This window comes from Sander lucioperca, chromosome 10 (assembly GCF_008315115.2).
Source record: "Sander lucioperca isolate FBNREF2018 chromosome 10, SLUC_FBN_1.2, whole genome shotgun sequence".
Classification (NCBI taxonomy): domain Eukaryota; kingdom Metazoa; phylum Chordata; class Actinopteri; order Perciformes; family Percidae; genus Sander; species Sander lucioperca.
In genome coordinates, this window is record NC_050182.1 from 21354054 (window position 1) to 21368401 (window position 14348).

At 40.9% G+C, this 14348-nt stretch overlaps 1 protein-coding gene across 1 annotated transcript in view; it reads left to right on the plus strand.

The window, feature by feature from the left end:
* Positions 1 to 14348, plus strand: part of si:dkey-122a22.2 — a 39341-nt gene that overhangs the window by 21398 nt on the left and 3595 nt on the right. The window contains exon 8 of the mRNA XM_031322654.2: positions 13116 to 13254. Within this exon, the coding sequence (XP_031178514.1) occupies positions 13116 to 13254 (139 nt within the window). The remainder of the gene's footprint in view (positions 1 to 13115; positions 13255 to 14348) is intronic.

Consider the following 14348-nt stretch of genomic DNA (forward strand, 5'->3'; position numbering starts at 1 on the left):
AATATTGGCGAGGCATTGCCATTTCACAGATGTACAGTATGGGTGAGGGTAACACTTTATTGACTGCTATTGTGTTCATATCGATATTGAATCGAATCGGAAGTCAAATTGAATCGGGACCTTGTGATTCACAATCAAATCTATTCAGGAAATCAGTGGCGATACCCAGCCCTAGCTGAGATATTTAAACATTTCAGTACTCGGATGCTACAGTAGTTAAAGCTATAGTGCGTAGTTTCTGCTCCCCCCATGAGGAATTCTAAGTAATGACAACAACACTGTCGGTGCAGCCACATGATACAAGCCTTCCATGATCGCGTACAGCCCCCCCCCCCCCTCCACACAGTTGCTAGTAGCCAAGGAGGACACGGAGGATTAAAAAAACATGATGGACTCTTCAGAAGAGGTCATTAGCTTCACTGGAGTTTCTGCGTGCGAAAGTCGCCCGACGAATCAATCTTCTGAACATAGTCATACTGAGAAATCCAGAGAGAGTTGTGTGGAGCTGATAGTCTTAATTAGCTTTGTAGCAACTCATTTGACAATGGCTTGAATGTAATGGACGTTCATTAATATCAAAATAAACTACGCACTGAAGCTTTAATTTATTACTATAAGTAGCATTATGTAATCTCTGAGCATGTCCTTGCTCTCTCGCTCTCCGTCTTCTCTTCCTTCATTGGTAAACAGTAGCAGCCATTGATGACATATCCAGACTCCCCCCTTTAGAGCCCATTCGCTATCACCGTGAGCTTCTTTCAATAACCCAGTGGAGCACAGCCTGCCCTAAAACCCTCCAGGGATCCTCGGCTGAGATTGGCAGCAATCAGCCAGCCATGGGCCGCTGGGTGGATGGAGGCAGGGGAAGAGGGGGATAGAGAGAGGAATGAAGGAAGAGAGAGACACAGAGGAAATAGTTGGGAGGGCAGGACGTAAAATGAAGCCACAGGAAAAGATGCAGCCTGACGGCATGACACAGGAAATATTGGTTGACTTTTAGGGCTGGGTTAAAATAATCGATTCTCCAATTAAAATCTTTCTTTCTTTGAGTGATCTGATATTGATTCATAAAATCCAGAAAATCAATCTTTTAATACAGTATATGCCTTCTCAGCATGGATATATAAGTAAAAACTACAACTAAAAATTGGGGGGTCAGTTCTTAATGTAAACATTAACCTGGTGCATAATAAAAAATATTTGAGGGTTGCTTCTTGCTTGTACAATTTACAGTATAAGTTCTCTGAGAATCTCTTTTATATCCAAGCTAAATTGGTATTATAACTGTCATTTCTAATTGATATCTAATCTAAAATGTAATCGAACCTTGTGAATCGGAATTGAATCGATTCAGGAAATCATAGGCAATAATTTCTATTGACTTTACCTGATAGAAATGGGAAGAAAACTTGTAAATCTTTCAAGTGGTTCATCCCTGCTGTCTTTTGTACACAAATTCATACCATATGTAGTAGCAATACACCATATACTATGTACTGTGTACATACTGTATAGGTTCCATACCGTATGCTCCAACAGTGTGTGATTCCTTATGCTTCACAGCGTGGTTCTGTAATGGCTCCCAGTGTGTCGGCCTTCCCACTCAGTCCTCTCCTGACTCCCCCCCCCCACACACACACACACACACCTTCCTCAGATCCTCCCCTCCTCATCCCGAGACTCCCAGACGAGCCTGGAATGCCAATTAATTGTAATTAGAACCACTGTAAGCATAACTATTGCTGTTACGCTCCACTAATGAATCCGGGCTGCTGTGTATTTACCCCAGTGTAATCTATGGTATTGATACAGGGCTGAGAGCAGACAGGGGGATGCTGGGATGAGCCCGACGTCGGCTGTGGTGCAAGACTGACACCTTGTGTTCATTCTGAGTATTACACCTTTATATTTTAGTTGCCTGGCATTTGGGCAGTTTAGAAGTTCTGCCTATTCCTTTTTTAAAATGACTTTAAACATGTTTAAATAATGTTGAGTTTACAGTTACAGCTATACACACAGAATGGTTGGTCTCCATTTGACAGTATGTAGTAGTAGTAGTGAAGTAGCCTGGTTCCAGACCTCTGAATTACCACTTCTCAGATTCGCTCAGCGATTCAAACAGTGAATGATTGAAGTGAAACAAAGTGGTAATTAAGTCTGACTATCAGACTAGTCATCAAGCAGATATGGTACTAAAACAGAATGTACAAATACTTATGGTAGTTAGACTACATGTATCAACTGGAATTGGGCAAACAAGCGCAGTTGACAACGTGGATACATGGTTTAAAAAAATTATGCTTTTTTTTCTCATTTAATTTGGCATTTATTTGTATGCTTGAAATGAGCAAAATGTGATGCCATATAGTAGTTTCTTTGTCCCAAAGTATGTTATTATATGATATATGGTTGTTTATGAACAGGATAGTTCTTCTTCATACTGCATGCACAATACAGGAGCATGATACTTCATACAGTAACTCTGGCATGACTAATACTGTAGGCTAGCGGTTTCAGGCTTGTGTTAATTGGTTGGCTTTGTCGGTTACATAAATGTCAGATGGAAATGTGGAGTTGTATCGTGTGTTTTACTGTGTCACAGATAAAGCCTGCCTCAAAATGGAATAGTGAAAACTAGAACAGTGTTGAACAGTGTTTTATTTCTGTAGTCTTTTAACCAGACTTACATTAGGCCAATGCGGTGAGACAAAGGGAGAACTCGCTTTGACGTGTGATTTGGGCTGCCGATAAATCAATCTCCAAATATCTTTTAGTGCGGTGACCCATTTATTTCATGACGATGCATGCTCACCACGCAGCACAGGTATATTTCAGTTTGTCCATCATTTCAGGTAGGTTTCATTCTGCTTTCCAGCTAAACACCAATAAAGCAATACCACTGACAAGCCACTAACACGGTGAAAAGCTGTACCACACTGATTACCGTAATGCTTTCCAATGACAATGCTCCCCCCAGTGATCAAACACAAAACTGCATATGCATGTCACCAATGTGGTATTTAAACAAAACAAAATGCAAAGCTACATAATGGCTCCAACAATTTCCTTTTTAAAATATTTGTCAGTGTAGAAAATACTCTATATGAGCTGAAGGCTCTTCTGTTAATGTAGCAATACTAAAAGTAAATGTACAAAAACAGTATTAGAATCTGTATTAGTCCCACTTTTGCCATTGTTGTCTGTCCCATGACTGTGCTTGGCACCCTCGCATACCAAGCAGTGAAGAAAAATGGTCCCAGTGTTGCCTTTTCTAAACCTAGACCTTACCAGCTCCAGGTTAGGGGTAGAGTAGTCATGATGTCACTCCTGGGCTAGCATCTGTTCCGTTAGCTTTTTCAACGCAATCTCTCATTCAGCATTTCTTTTATTGGTCTTCCTGAAAAAACGAAGCCAGTTCCTGTGGTTTATCTTCTGTACACCTACCTCGTTTGGTCCGTTTAAAACGGACCCTGGAGTGTTTGGTCGGATAGTCCGGGTCGTTTGGGGCGGTGTACAAGCTCATCCGAACTCTGGTGCTTAAAAACGGGGGTCTCGGTTTGCTTCCAAGTGAACTAGAGTTCGGTTCACTTCAGGTGAGAACGCGATCCGACCCAAGTACAGGAAGTGAACCAAAAACTGAGCATTTACTAGCCTGCAATTTCAACCTTGCACACAATTTACGGACTTGTATATGATTTAAGGGATGATAACTTTCAGATCCATAAGCTGTTCTAACCATACATCACTGGTCATCTGTGTGTCATCATCATCATCTCTCTCTCCTTCCCTCGCTGTCTGTCAGCTGCTCATTGTTCTCCTTCTTCTAAAATATTAGAAACACTGAAGCAGAACCAGAAAACCCAAGACGTTATGAATGTAGTGTTGCTCCATTATTTCTGAGAGCAGGAGTGTCGGCGAGTTTCGGATATTCTGTCCAATAAACAAGTAACCGTTTCAACCGCGTGTGTGTGTTTAGAGTGTTTGGTGACTTTGACAAAGTGCCGTGTGAAAGCAAACTGAACCACATGAAAAATGCAAAAATGTTGCAAATTCACCCCCGAATCGCAACGAGTCCACCGAACTATAGGTGTGAAAGTGCCCTAACACAAATCAGCTCCACTACAGCGCATGCTGTACTGTTAAGAAAGGCTCTGTTCCAGGCTGGATTTGTAATTGCTAGCATAGTTACAGGTTACTCCTTGAACAGAATTCAAGTTCCTGTTTCACTTTGACTCTCTACAGTGACTGTCACATTGAAGTGTTTAGGTGACATTAAATTAAGACGGATATCAAATCACACACAAATACTAAAACTTCAATAACGTCCAAGACTTATTTCCTTTTCTAGTCCTTTTATTTACAGTAGGTAAAGTAGTAGGTAGTAAAAATGCAGGTGACTAGTCCACATTATATGAGCACCAAACCCACACAATACTGAAAAAATCTTTTGCTGTGTAAAACTGTGTGTTATGCTCCATATAGTCTATATCCACGACGTTCCACTTCTGTGATTGTTCAGATGCCGCCAGAAATTCCACTGGATGTCTCTCTTTTTGGCCGGATGTCCGTTTCCTTCCACTTTCTTTGTGTTGGCGTTCTAACCTCTGGTGGATTTGTGAGGACTATGGTTAACGGCTCCTCAGATCTCTGCAGGGTAAATCCAGACAGCTAGCTAGACTATCTGTCCAATCTGAGTTTTCTGTTGCACGACTAAAGGCCGTTACAGACCAAGCAGACGGCCGACCGTTGGCAGAAAAGGCAGTTGGACTGATCAGTCTCCCCGAGTTAGTCAAAAAAAGTGCCTCGGAACACACCAAAGAGACGAGACGTAATACGTCTCCATAACAGCAGGCGGCGCTAATCTGTATTGTCGCCCAAAAAATGTAAACCAGCAATGTGGCAGCTGATTGGACAAACGCGTCACGTGGGTCTGGCTGCTGCTTCCGGATTTTGGATTTTTCGAACGGCCATTGCTGGCGACTCATTCAGAATACGATCTCATATTGTACTAAAATAGTTCACCGAAACGTGTTTCTGAAAACATTTTAAGAGAGAAATAGGCCGTGCAGTTTCTGAATCTGTCTTCATTTCAGATCGACAAAGGTCAGTTTAAAAGATTTTCGTCAGATTTTGAGAGGCTTAGTCAGACTCGAGTCACTGACCTCGCCAGACTGTCCAAAGGCCGATTATCGGCCCGGTGTGTAACTGCTTAAAAACAGCCTTTGAACGTACACATGTTCCACCAAAACAAAGCTATTTTGCAGAAGCACCGTGGCTCTGCCTGGTGTTTAGCGCCACCCATGACGTTTGTGATTGGTTTAAAGAAATGCCAATAAACCAGAGCACGTTTTTCTCCCATCCCAGAATGCTGTGTAGACTAGCCAGACCCTCCTCTGCAGCTCTGTGAAAGAAGGTCTGGCAAAGCGAGACTATGCTCCATGTAAATGTTGGGAATTAATGTTCCATCTGTGTCGAACCACAATTAAGACTTTTTTTTGCTATGATGAATTTTGAATCTGACATGTCAGTCAAGATCAGAATTCTTTAAAATATGGCCAAATTGGCTGTGCAAGAGTTAAAGGCCTCACCATGTACCTGTCCACGTCCATATGCCCTCCTTTTTTCTAATCTATCTAATTCTAATAGTCTCTTCAGTCTTTGCAGTAACCCATTAAAAAAAAAAAAAAAAAGTCCCTTTGGCGTAATAGTTAGTTGAGCCTCATGTAATAGTCCGTGTTTAAATGTTCCTTGTAATAGTTGGCAGAAGCTGGTGTAATAGTTAGTGTTTTGTGTGTGAGCAGGCTCTCAGGTAACAGAGGCCCTGCATATGAAATGAGATGGTAATGAGGAGGAGGAGGAGGAGGAGGGGAGCCTTATCACTACAGGGCCAAATTCCGACAGTGAATTGCGCAGTTGTAACAAAAGTAACAGAGCGTCCATTCAGCCTGCACTAATCCAGATGGGAAAGTCAAACAGCAGAAAGTCCACGGCACAAACTCATTTCATCACTTTATTAATTTAGATATTGCCTCCTCGCTCCTGTGGGGAGGAAAAAAAAAAAAGAGCCCCTCTGAAATGACCAACATCGGTGAGGCGTTTTGCTCTACATGGTTCCCCCACTTCGTCTCCTCCCGTTATCTGTTTAATTCATCCCGCCAATCTTGGCTGTCTTTACCCACTAAATTTCCCTTTGACACGCATGCCTTGCTTCGCATAATCCTCACTCCGGGGCAGAATTAAAAATGGAAAAAAAGAGGAGGGAATAGGACAGGTGGCTGGAGAATCCTTGAAATAATGTTCAATGCCAGACCCAGGAATGATTTGACCAGATTCGCACTAGGCGGCTGATAGCGAAAGAGGTTTTTTTTGGATATTTCTTTTATCCCTTTTTATTTTTGGTTATCGAGGGGTAGGAAGAGGGTGACAGGTGGAAAATGTGCAGAGACTGAGAAGTCCCTTAAGAGCCAGGTCGAAGAGTCAGTTCTAAATTGTGGTGCCAGAATGACTTCGGGGGGAAAACTGTGGCAACGAAGATGAAAATGTCAAAATGTCACTCTGCGGAGGTCTGTTTTGAAAAGTTTTCTCTGTCTACCGAAGACTGAAAATGAGAACACTCGACTTGTTTCTCTGCCCCCTTTCTGCGTTTATCTATTATTGACCTGTAGGGACTGAATATGGCAGATATGTTTTCTTTACACAGCCATTTGTAGCAGTTGAACAACCATTCTCCACTATTTGTATCATCAGCATTATCTGACCAGTCAGTGCTGACATGCTTTGCCGGAGCAGAGCTTGATATTTCAAGCTACAGTTCTAGGTAGCAACATGTCATGTCAACATCAGGTGAAATGGGTTATTTTACAACTGAAGTGCATATTTATGATGTAAGTTTGATATGATCCGTATAATGGCAGTGAAGCAGCGCTGCAATCTGCCTGTTAAAATGCAATATACTGCACTACTGGCTTGTGCTGTGACGAGATACTGTTACAACTCAAGTAGGGGTGGGAAAAAAAATCGATTCACGTATGTATATTGTGATTCTTTTGCAACGACTTTTAAAATCTAGAATTGATTTTTATTTTACTAATGATTGACCTAAATATTTTTATACGGTACCGCCAAGGGCGACTACATCGTATCAGTTTCCAGCCAAACATACCACCAGAAAATGCAGAAAATCCGTGTTATATACTTCTTTACAAATTAAATAAATGTCAGACTGACATGTGAGGTACATTCGTCTGAGAAAAAAAATTTGTTTTTTTTTAGAAATGTCTCATGATATATTGTCTCTAGAAGTGTATTATTCAACTTTTGTTTTTGTTACAGAAGGAAAAGGAAATCAAAATACTCAATGCTATCAAATCACAATACTACTAGAATCGCAATAAATGAAAACCGCAATACATATCAAATCGCACCCGTGAAAGAATTTAATCAGGACAAAAGCATATCGTCCCAGCCCTAGACTCAAGTATTAGTAAGTTTTAGTTCTATAGTGAATAGTCAATTGAATGAAAAAATCATCAATGACAATTATGATAAATGATCAATCGATTAAGACATTTATAAAGTGACAAAGAGTCTGCAGCCATGCTAACGTAGCAGCAAAGTTGGGGTGCTCCGGTTGCCTAATGGTTACACCACATAACCACAACGTCCACGGTTACGACTGTGGTTATCATTAGGGGTGGGAATTATTATTATTATTTTTTAACCTTTATTTATACAGGTAAGTCGATTGAGAACACGTTCTCATTTGTAACGACGACCTGTCACATTATCGTTATTATGGATCCCACGTAACGTCTAGGAAAGTCCCGCCCTACGAAGCAGGCCGATTGGTTGGGGTTAGGATAGGACCTGAACAAATCTGGTTACGTTACCAAGCGTAAGCATGGACGCCTGGCCAATAGCAGCGTGTGAATGCTATTGAAGGGCCCACGCAACTTCTTGCCTAGAAGTTGCGTGGGTTCCATAATAACGCGTCACATTCACACAGTTATACCTAGACGCTGCCCAGTACAAACACAGTCTGATCTGCTGGCCACTGAGCAGCTCCACTGGAGTTTTTTTTGGGTTAAGGGACTTGCTCAAGGGCACCTCGGTGGTGGTAATGAGGGAGGGACAAGCGCTGCTCTTTCACTTTTCCCCACCCAGATTTTATCCTGTCGGTCTGGGGATCGACACACTGGGGAACGATCTCCCGGTCACATGCTCGCTTCTCTAACCTTTAGGCCACCACTGCCCAACTCCACCAGAAATCACCAGAGGCCCCACGATACGATATAACGATACTTATGTCACAATATGATATTATTGCGATATTCTAAAATGTATTGCAAATTATTACCTTTTTTCCAACTTCAAAATATGTCCCCCAAGGGAAACTTTGTCAACATCTGTTTTCTCTAAAAAGATAAAAACTCTGGTTGTTCATCTCACTTCAATTTTTATTGCTGAAAAATGATTCTAGTACCAAAAGGTTAAATTCTCATATGCAAATTTATATAATAAAAGATTGATACTTGGCATCTGTGTACTGCCACGGAAAATATCGCGATACTATGTTGTATTGATTTATTCCCCCAAATCCTAGATGTCATATCCCTCTCTCTCACCAATTTTCCTGTATGTATATCTACAGGCACCATCAAATATTGGCAAAAAAAAAAAAAAATCAATCTCCAAAATGAATAAAACTACATGAATGTATTAACCACATTTTACAGCAATCCATCTAATAACCGTTGAGACTTTTCTTTAAAACCCCCAAATGTTAACCTCACAGTGGCATTAAAGGGGAGATCAGGGGGCATTTAATAGACTGGATAATATAGTTTTACTTTTTCAGTTTTACTTTATTTCTGTGTTATGCCAAATATTTGGCCCATCCCATATGGGATAACAAGACACCACTATTTAAGGGGCTTCCACTCTCGAATATACAAATCATGTGAAGAAATACATGAATAACAAACAACAAACAAAAACAAACATCTACAGATCATCTCGGTAAAGATAATTTTTTCTCTTCTCCCAGGCTTTCTTAAAGGTCCCATGGCATGAAAATGTAACTTTATGAGGTTTTTTAACATTAATGTGAGTTCCCCCAGCCTGCCTATGGTCCCCCAGTGGCTAGAAATGGTGATAGGTGTAAACCGAGCCCTGGGTATCCTGCTCTGCCTTTGAGAAAATGAAAGCTCAGATGGGCCGATCTGGAATCTTCTCTTTATGACATCATAAGGAGCACTAAGGTCTATATAAAAGAGATTTCAGATACAGTATTAGGGGACCACTAAGGTCTATATAAAAGAGATTTCAGATACAGTATTAGGGGACCACTAAGGTCTATATAAAAGAGATTTCAGATACAGTATTAGGGGACCACTAAGGTCTATATAAAAGAGACTTCAGATACAGTATTAGAGGACCACTAAGGTCTATATAAAAGAGACTTCAGATACAGTATTAGAGGACCACTAAGGTCTATATAAAAGAGACTTCAGATACAGTATTAGGGGACCACTAAGGTCTATATAAAAGAGACTTCAGATACAGTATTAGTGGACCACTAAGGTCTATATAAAAGAGACTTCAGATACAGTATTAGAGGACCACTAAGGTCTATATAAACGAGACTTCAGATACAGTATTAGAGGACCACTAAGGCCTATATAAAAGCATCCAAAAAGTAGCATGTCATAGGACCTTTAAGATAACTGTCTATTTCATATGTTTCACATGTGAACAGCCATCTCAGTCTTAATCAGTGTCCTCCATGTTTACAAAATCAATGTCTGGTTTTGTCTTACTAAAACAAGGCATCGCGCTGTTCACAATAAAATGGACAGTAGAAAACAAAATGGAACTAATTTTCTCATAATTTAAACAACACATTGGACATATCCGCTTCTCTTCTTCTATATTAACTTATCGTCCAGTTTCAATGGTCAAATGTAAAAGGTAATATAAGTAATTTGTTGGTAAAATAATCAACGAATGATAAAATAAGCATTAGTTGCATTGCTGTAGTATATAAGTTGATATTTTTAAGTTGATAAGGTGATTTATAGTTATTCATCAGGTATTGAAATGTACTGTAGGATTGAATATAGCAGAGGAAAGTGATAGGACACAGGGGCACGGAGCTAAGTGTGGCCCAGATCAGGAGACTAAGATAGGGACGAGTGTTCCCCGGAGCAGGGGGGCTGATCTACAGCGTGTTGGCTGCGTGTAGGGGCAGGCTGCGTAGCGCGGCGATGGCGGCAGCAGGCACACGCCACTATTGATTGGGCTCCACAGGCTGAGACCAGCCAATTCAGAGCACCAGTGAGCCGAGACCGATTGGGCCTCCTGAGTTACAAAATCCCACAACTCTTCTTCTCCTCTCATCTGCCAGGAAAAAAGAGTATTTCTCATTCCCCAGGCAAATGTTTTTGAAGAGAAAGTTTGAGATTTTAGGGGTTGAAAAAGACGGGAGGAATTGTATGACTTTGCTTGAGTCACTGTTATTGAAGTCTATATCTACGACGGTTCATTTACTGGAAAGTTCCGGTGCCACTGGATGTCCCTGACTTTCTGCTTTCTTTAAGTTAACTTTAAACTCCGGTCGGATCGAGCAACATTAACCGAAACCTCTGAGCAACGTTACACGCTGGAAATGGCAAGTTTTGAAGAAGATTTGGATAGTGCAACAAGGCAGGCCTGCTTGGTTCTTTCAGGGAATGATTGTAAAGATTTACAAAGAATATGTTTACGGCCTTTCCTCTCTAACTGGGACGTTTTGGGACCGATTGGCGGGGATTTGCTATGGACAAAATACACACGGCGATACACAGGTAAAAGCAAATTACGTTTAACCATGTATCAGCTAATTTAAATAGTTCACGTTACTGTATTGTGTCAACAGTTAACTTCATTTAATATTGTATTATTTTTTTGCGGGGTGCAAATGTTCCACCAAGAACAAGTTCCGTCCCGAGACTATTTTGCAGAGCCAGCGTCGCTGCGTCTGGAGATTAGCGCCGCCCAAGACGATTGTGATTGGCTTAAAGAAATGCCAATAAACCAGAGCACGTTTTTCTCCCATCTAGGAATGTTGTGCAGCGCTGTGGAGATTGTGTGTTTTATTGTGATCATAAAAACACCCTTGTTGTTGTAATTGAGCCATTTTGGAACGTTAGCATGTTGTTGAGCAGCAGAAACTAAGAATAATTTGATTTTTTAAAGATCCAAGAACTTAAAATAGAATTGGAAAAACCTATGATAGAGACTTACTGATCAAATGACTAGTGTAATTTGCAACGGGTTGCTGGAAGTGATGAACCTTTGCAGTTTCCCTCAGCGCCTTTCAGCATCTTTTTCTTTTAGCATGGTGATTGATTTGGATTTACGGCCCTCAAATTCTCTTTTCATCTTTTCTCCAACAGTAGAAGGTAGAAGGCTAAGAAAGTAGAAGGCTGTTTCCAGTGAAAGAGCTCTGATAAACTGACTTAACGGTACTCTGCCACAAACAAACATACAGTAGCTATTTACCAGCAGGTGAACATAGTGAAGCATTTAGCAAGCTAAAGATCTAAATGGTGAACACAGAAAAGAGCTAATAGCACAGTTGGTAAAACAGAAACTGGACTCCAAATGAATGCTTACTTATTAGTGGTTGCTCCATGTCTGCTGTATGTGTAAATAGGCAATTATTTGTGTTTCCCCTACCCCCGCCCCCCGTGAAAGAATGACAAAATTATATAATTATGCTATATATTCCTCACAAAAAAAGAACAGATGCGCGAGATAAAGCTGTTTTCACACATACAGGCAATTTGCTTCTCATTCCTCGCCTTAAAAGTACAATTCATTTGACCTTAGGCTGGCTACATTGCACACGTGACGTACGCGGAGCGGATGTTCCAACACTATGCTTTCACTATAATCTTCTATAAAATCTTCTATTTATATATTGTACGTGAGGTGTGTGCGGCCCTTTTACACAGAAATGGATCAGAAAGTGTCTATATTTCTTTTAAATTAAACTACCGATACTTAATGACCGTGAATGAGTGTATTTGCAGTTTCATTTTGAGAGTTTCCGTTTCTATTTCTTGTTTCCCTCACCTGTGTCCTCTGGTAACAGCTGACAGTAAATTGCCATTTTCCCAAAAACTGAAAAAAAAAACCAACAATCCCAGAGGGAAAGCTCTCCGTCTCGCCTGTGACTCACACAATCCTACGCCGTGTGTGCACAGCTGGTGTAGCCAGTTAAAACATACATTCTGCGGCACATACGCTCCGCTAACGGTCCGCATACATTACGCGTTAAATGTAGGCAAAGTCACGCAACCTTGCCCCTATTTTTACGATCACCATGCCGCCTGGAAAAAATCCTAGGGAAAACACTGGACACAACACTTTTTATAATGCTATATTTAGCTTTTTCTGTTGCCCCCAAGTGGCTAAAAATCAACTGATGCAGGTTTAAAGGTCCCATATTGCAAAATATTTATTTATATATATTTCTTGACTATAAAGCAGGACGAGGTGCTATATCCGTAAATACTGTGAAAGTATCAAACGCTCAATCCACAGAGAAATGCAAACTGCATGTATTCAGAAACGATGCCTTTAAACGAGCCATCAGGGCTTTCGCACGGTTGTGATGTCACAACTACACTATATAAAGGTAGAAAGTGCCGCTACAGTGCCGTTACAGTCATTCCTCGGCTGCAATGATGGTGCAGAGACTCAGATGCAGAAGACCAGGAAATGTTGACCAATCAGAGCAGACTGGGCTTTACAGGAAGGGGGGGCTTAAAGAGACAGGCGCTAAAACGGAGCGTTTCAGACAGAGGGTGAATACAGGTATATTCAGACAGACAGTTTGAGAAAAATAATTGTTTTTGTGAACATTAAAGCATGTAAACAGGTTCTAGTATAAACCAAAATACAACATGTACCTGAAAATGAGCATAATATGGGACCTTTTAAAAAAAACAACAACATATGGTTACACTTGTTAGACCTTAAGGCTTTAGTTTGTCTCCTGCCAAAGTTTTGTGTGTGTGTGTGTGTGTGTTTGTGTGTGTGTGTGTGTGTGTGTGTGTGTGTGTGTTCAGGTATGGTAAGCTGTTACCCTCGCTCCAAACCAGGCAGTTTTCAGCGGCTACAGGGCTGAGCCGCATGCTGATCATCCTCGGGGTGATTGAACCGACTATTAAAGGGGAAAATGTCTCAGAGGAGGTCATCCAGCGCCAGGTCAGACAGACACACACACACACACACACACACACACACACACACACACACACACACACACACACACACACACACACACACACACACTACAATGAAGTATGCCACAAAGGCTGTGGCTGTGACATACATTTGTGTATTTAAAAAGAAAAAGCTGCAGAAAAGTATTTTTTATTTTATTAATCGGTTTGAGTCATTTTTATGAAAAAAAGAAAAAATTCCCTGATTCAAGCTTGTTAGATGTGAAAATCTTCTAGTTTCTTCTCTCCTCTGTGACAGTAAACTGAATATCTTTGACTTGTGGACGAAACAAGACATTTGAGGACATTAACTGACAATGAAAATAATCGTTAGTTGCAGCCCTAATTTAATTCTGCTCAGACAATTTCTGGGCTTTCCTTAACGTAATTTAGGATATAAAGGAAAAAGTGATATGTCTCAGGCATTTGAAACAAACTCCTCCCATCTTTCCTACACAGCCACAGGATGGTGCTAGTGCGAGAATAATCATGTCCCCTCCTCAGCAGAGATACGAGTGGATGGTGATTGCAGAGGCATTTGCCTCCGTCTCGTCAGAGACTGTGAATTTGGCATGATATGACGCCAGGCGTCATTTTAAAACATGAAAATTGAACCTGTTCCTGGAGCTGACGTGACGCTGCAATTGCACTGTATCTTCTGACGCCTGCTATATTGTAAAGTCAGCCTTTTGACAGGTCATACAGTCTGTAAAAAGGCTGTTAATATGAGCTGTGCATTGCAGATGAAATTTCTCTAGAGGAGAGGATTTCTTTTTATTTTGCACTTGTCCATACTTGGATGATCTGCCTGTCATGACATCCTGTAGTCATTTTTTTTCTTTACTTGCTTTGGAAAACATCTTGGGCAGAGAGGAGTAGTAATGGATTCTGGTGATGAACAACAACCAATATCTTTGGTAACATGGGACGATGCTCTGCATAGAGTGACACCTTATTATAGCAGGGAAACAAACACATGTTGGGTGCATTAGGGACATGGTGAAAGAGAGATTATTGCAGGAAATCTAATTCAGTAGCTGTTTGTTGCATTTAGTTTGGTTTAGTGTGTTTCGGTCA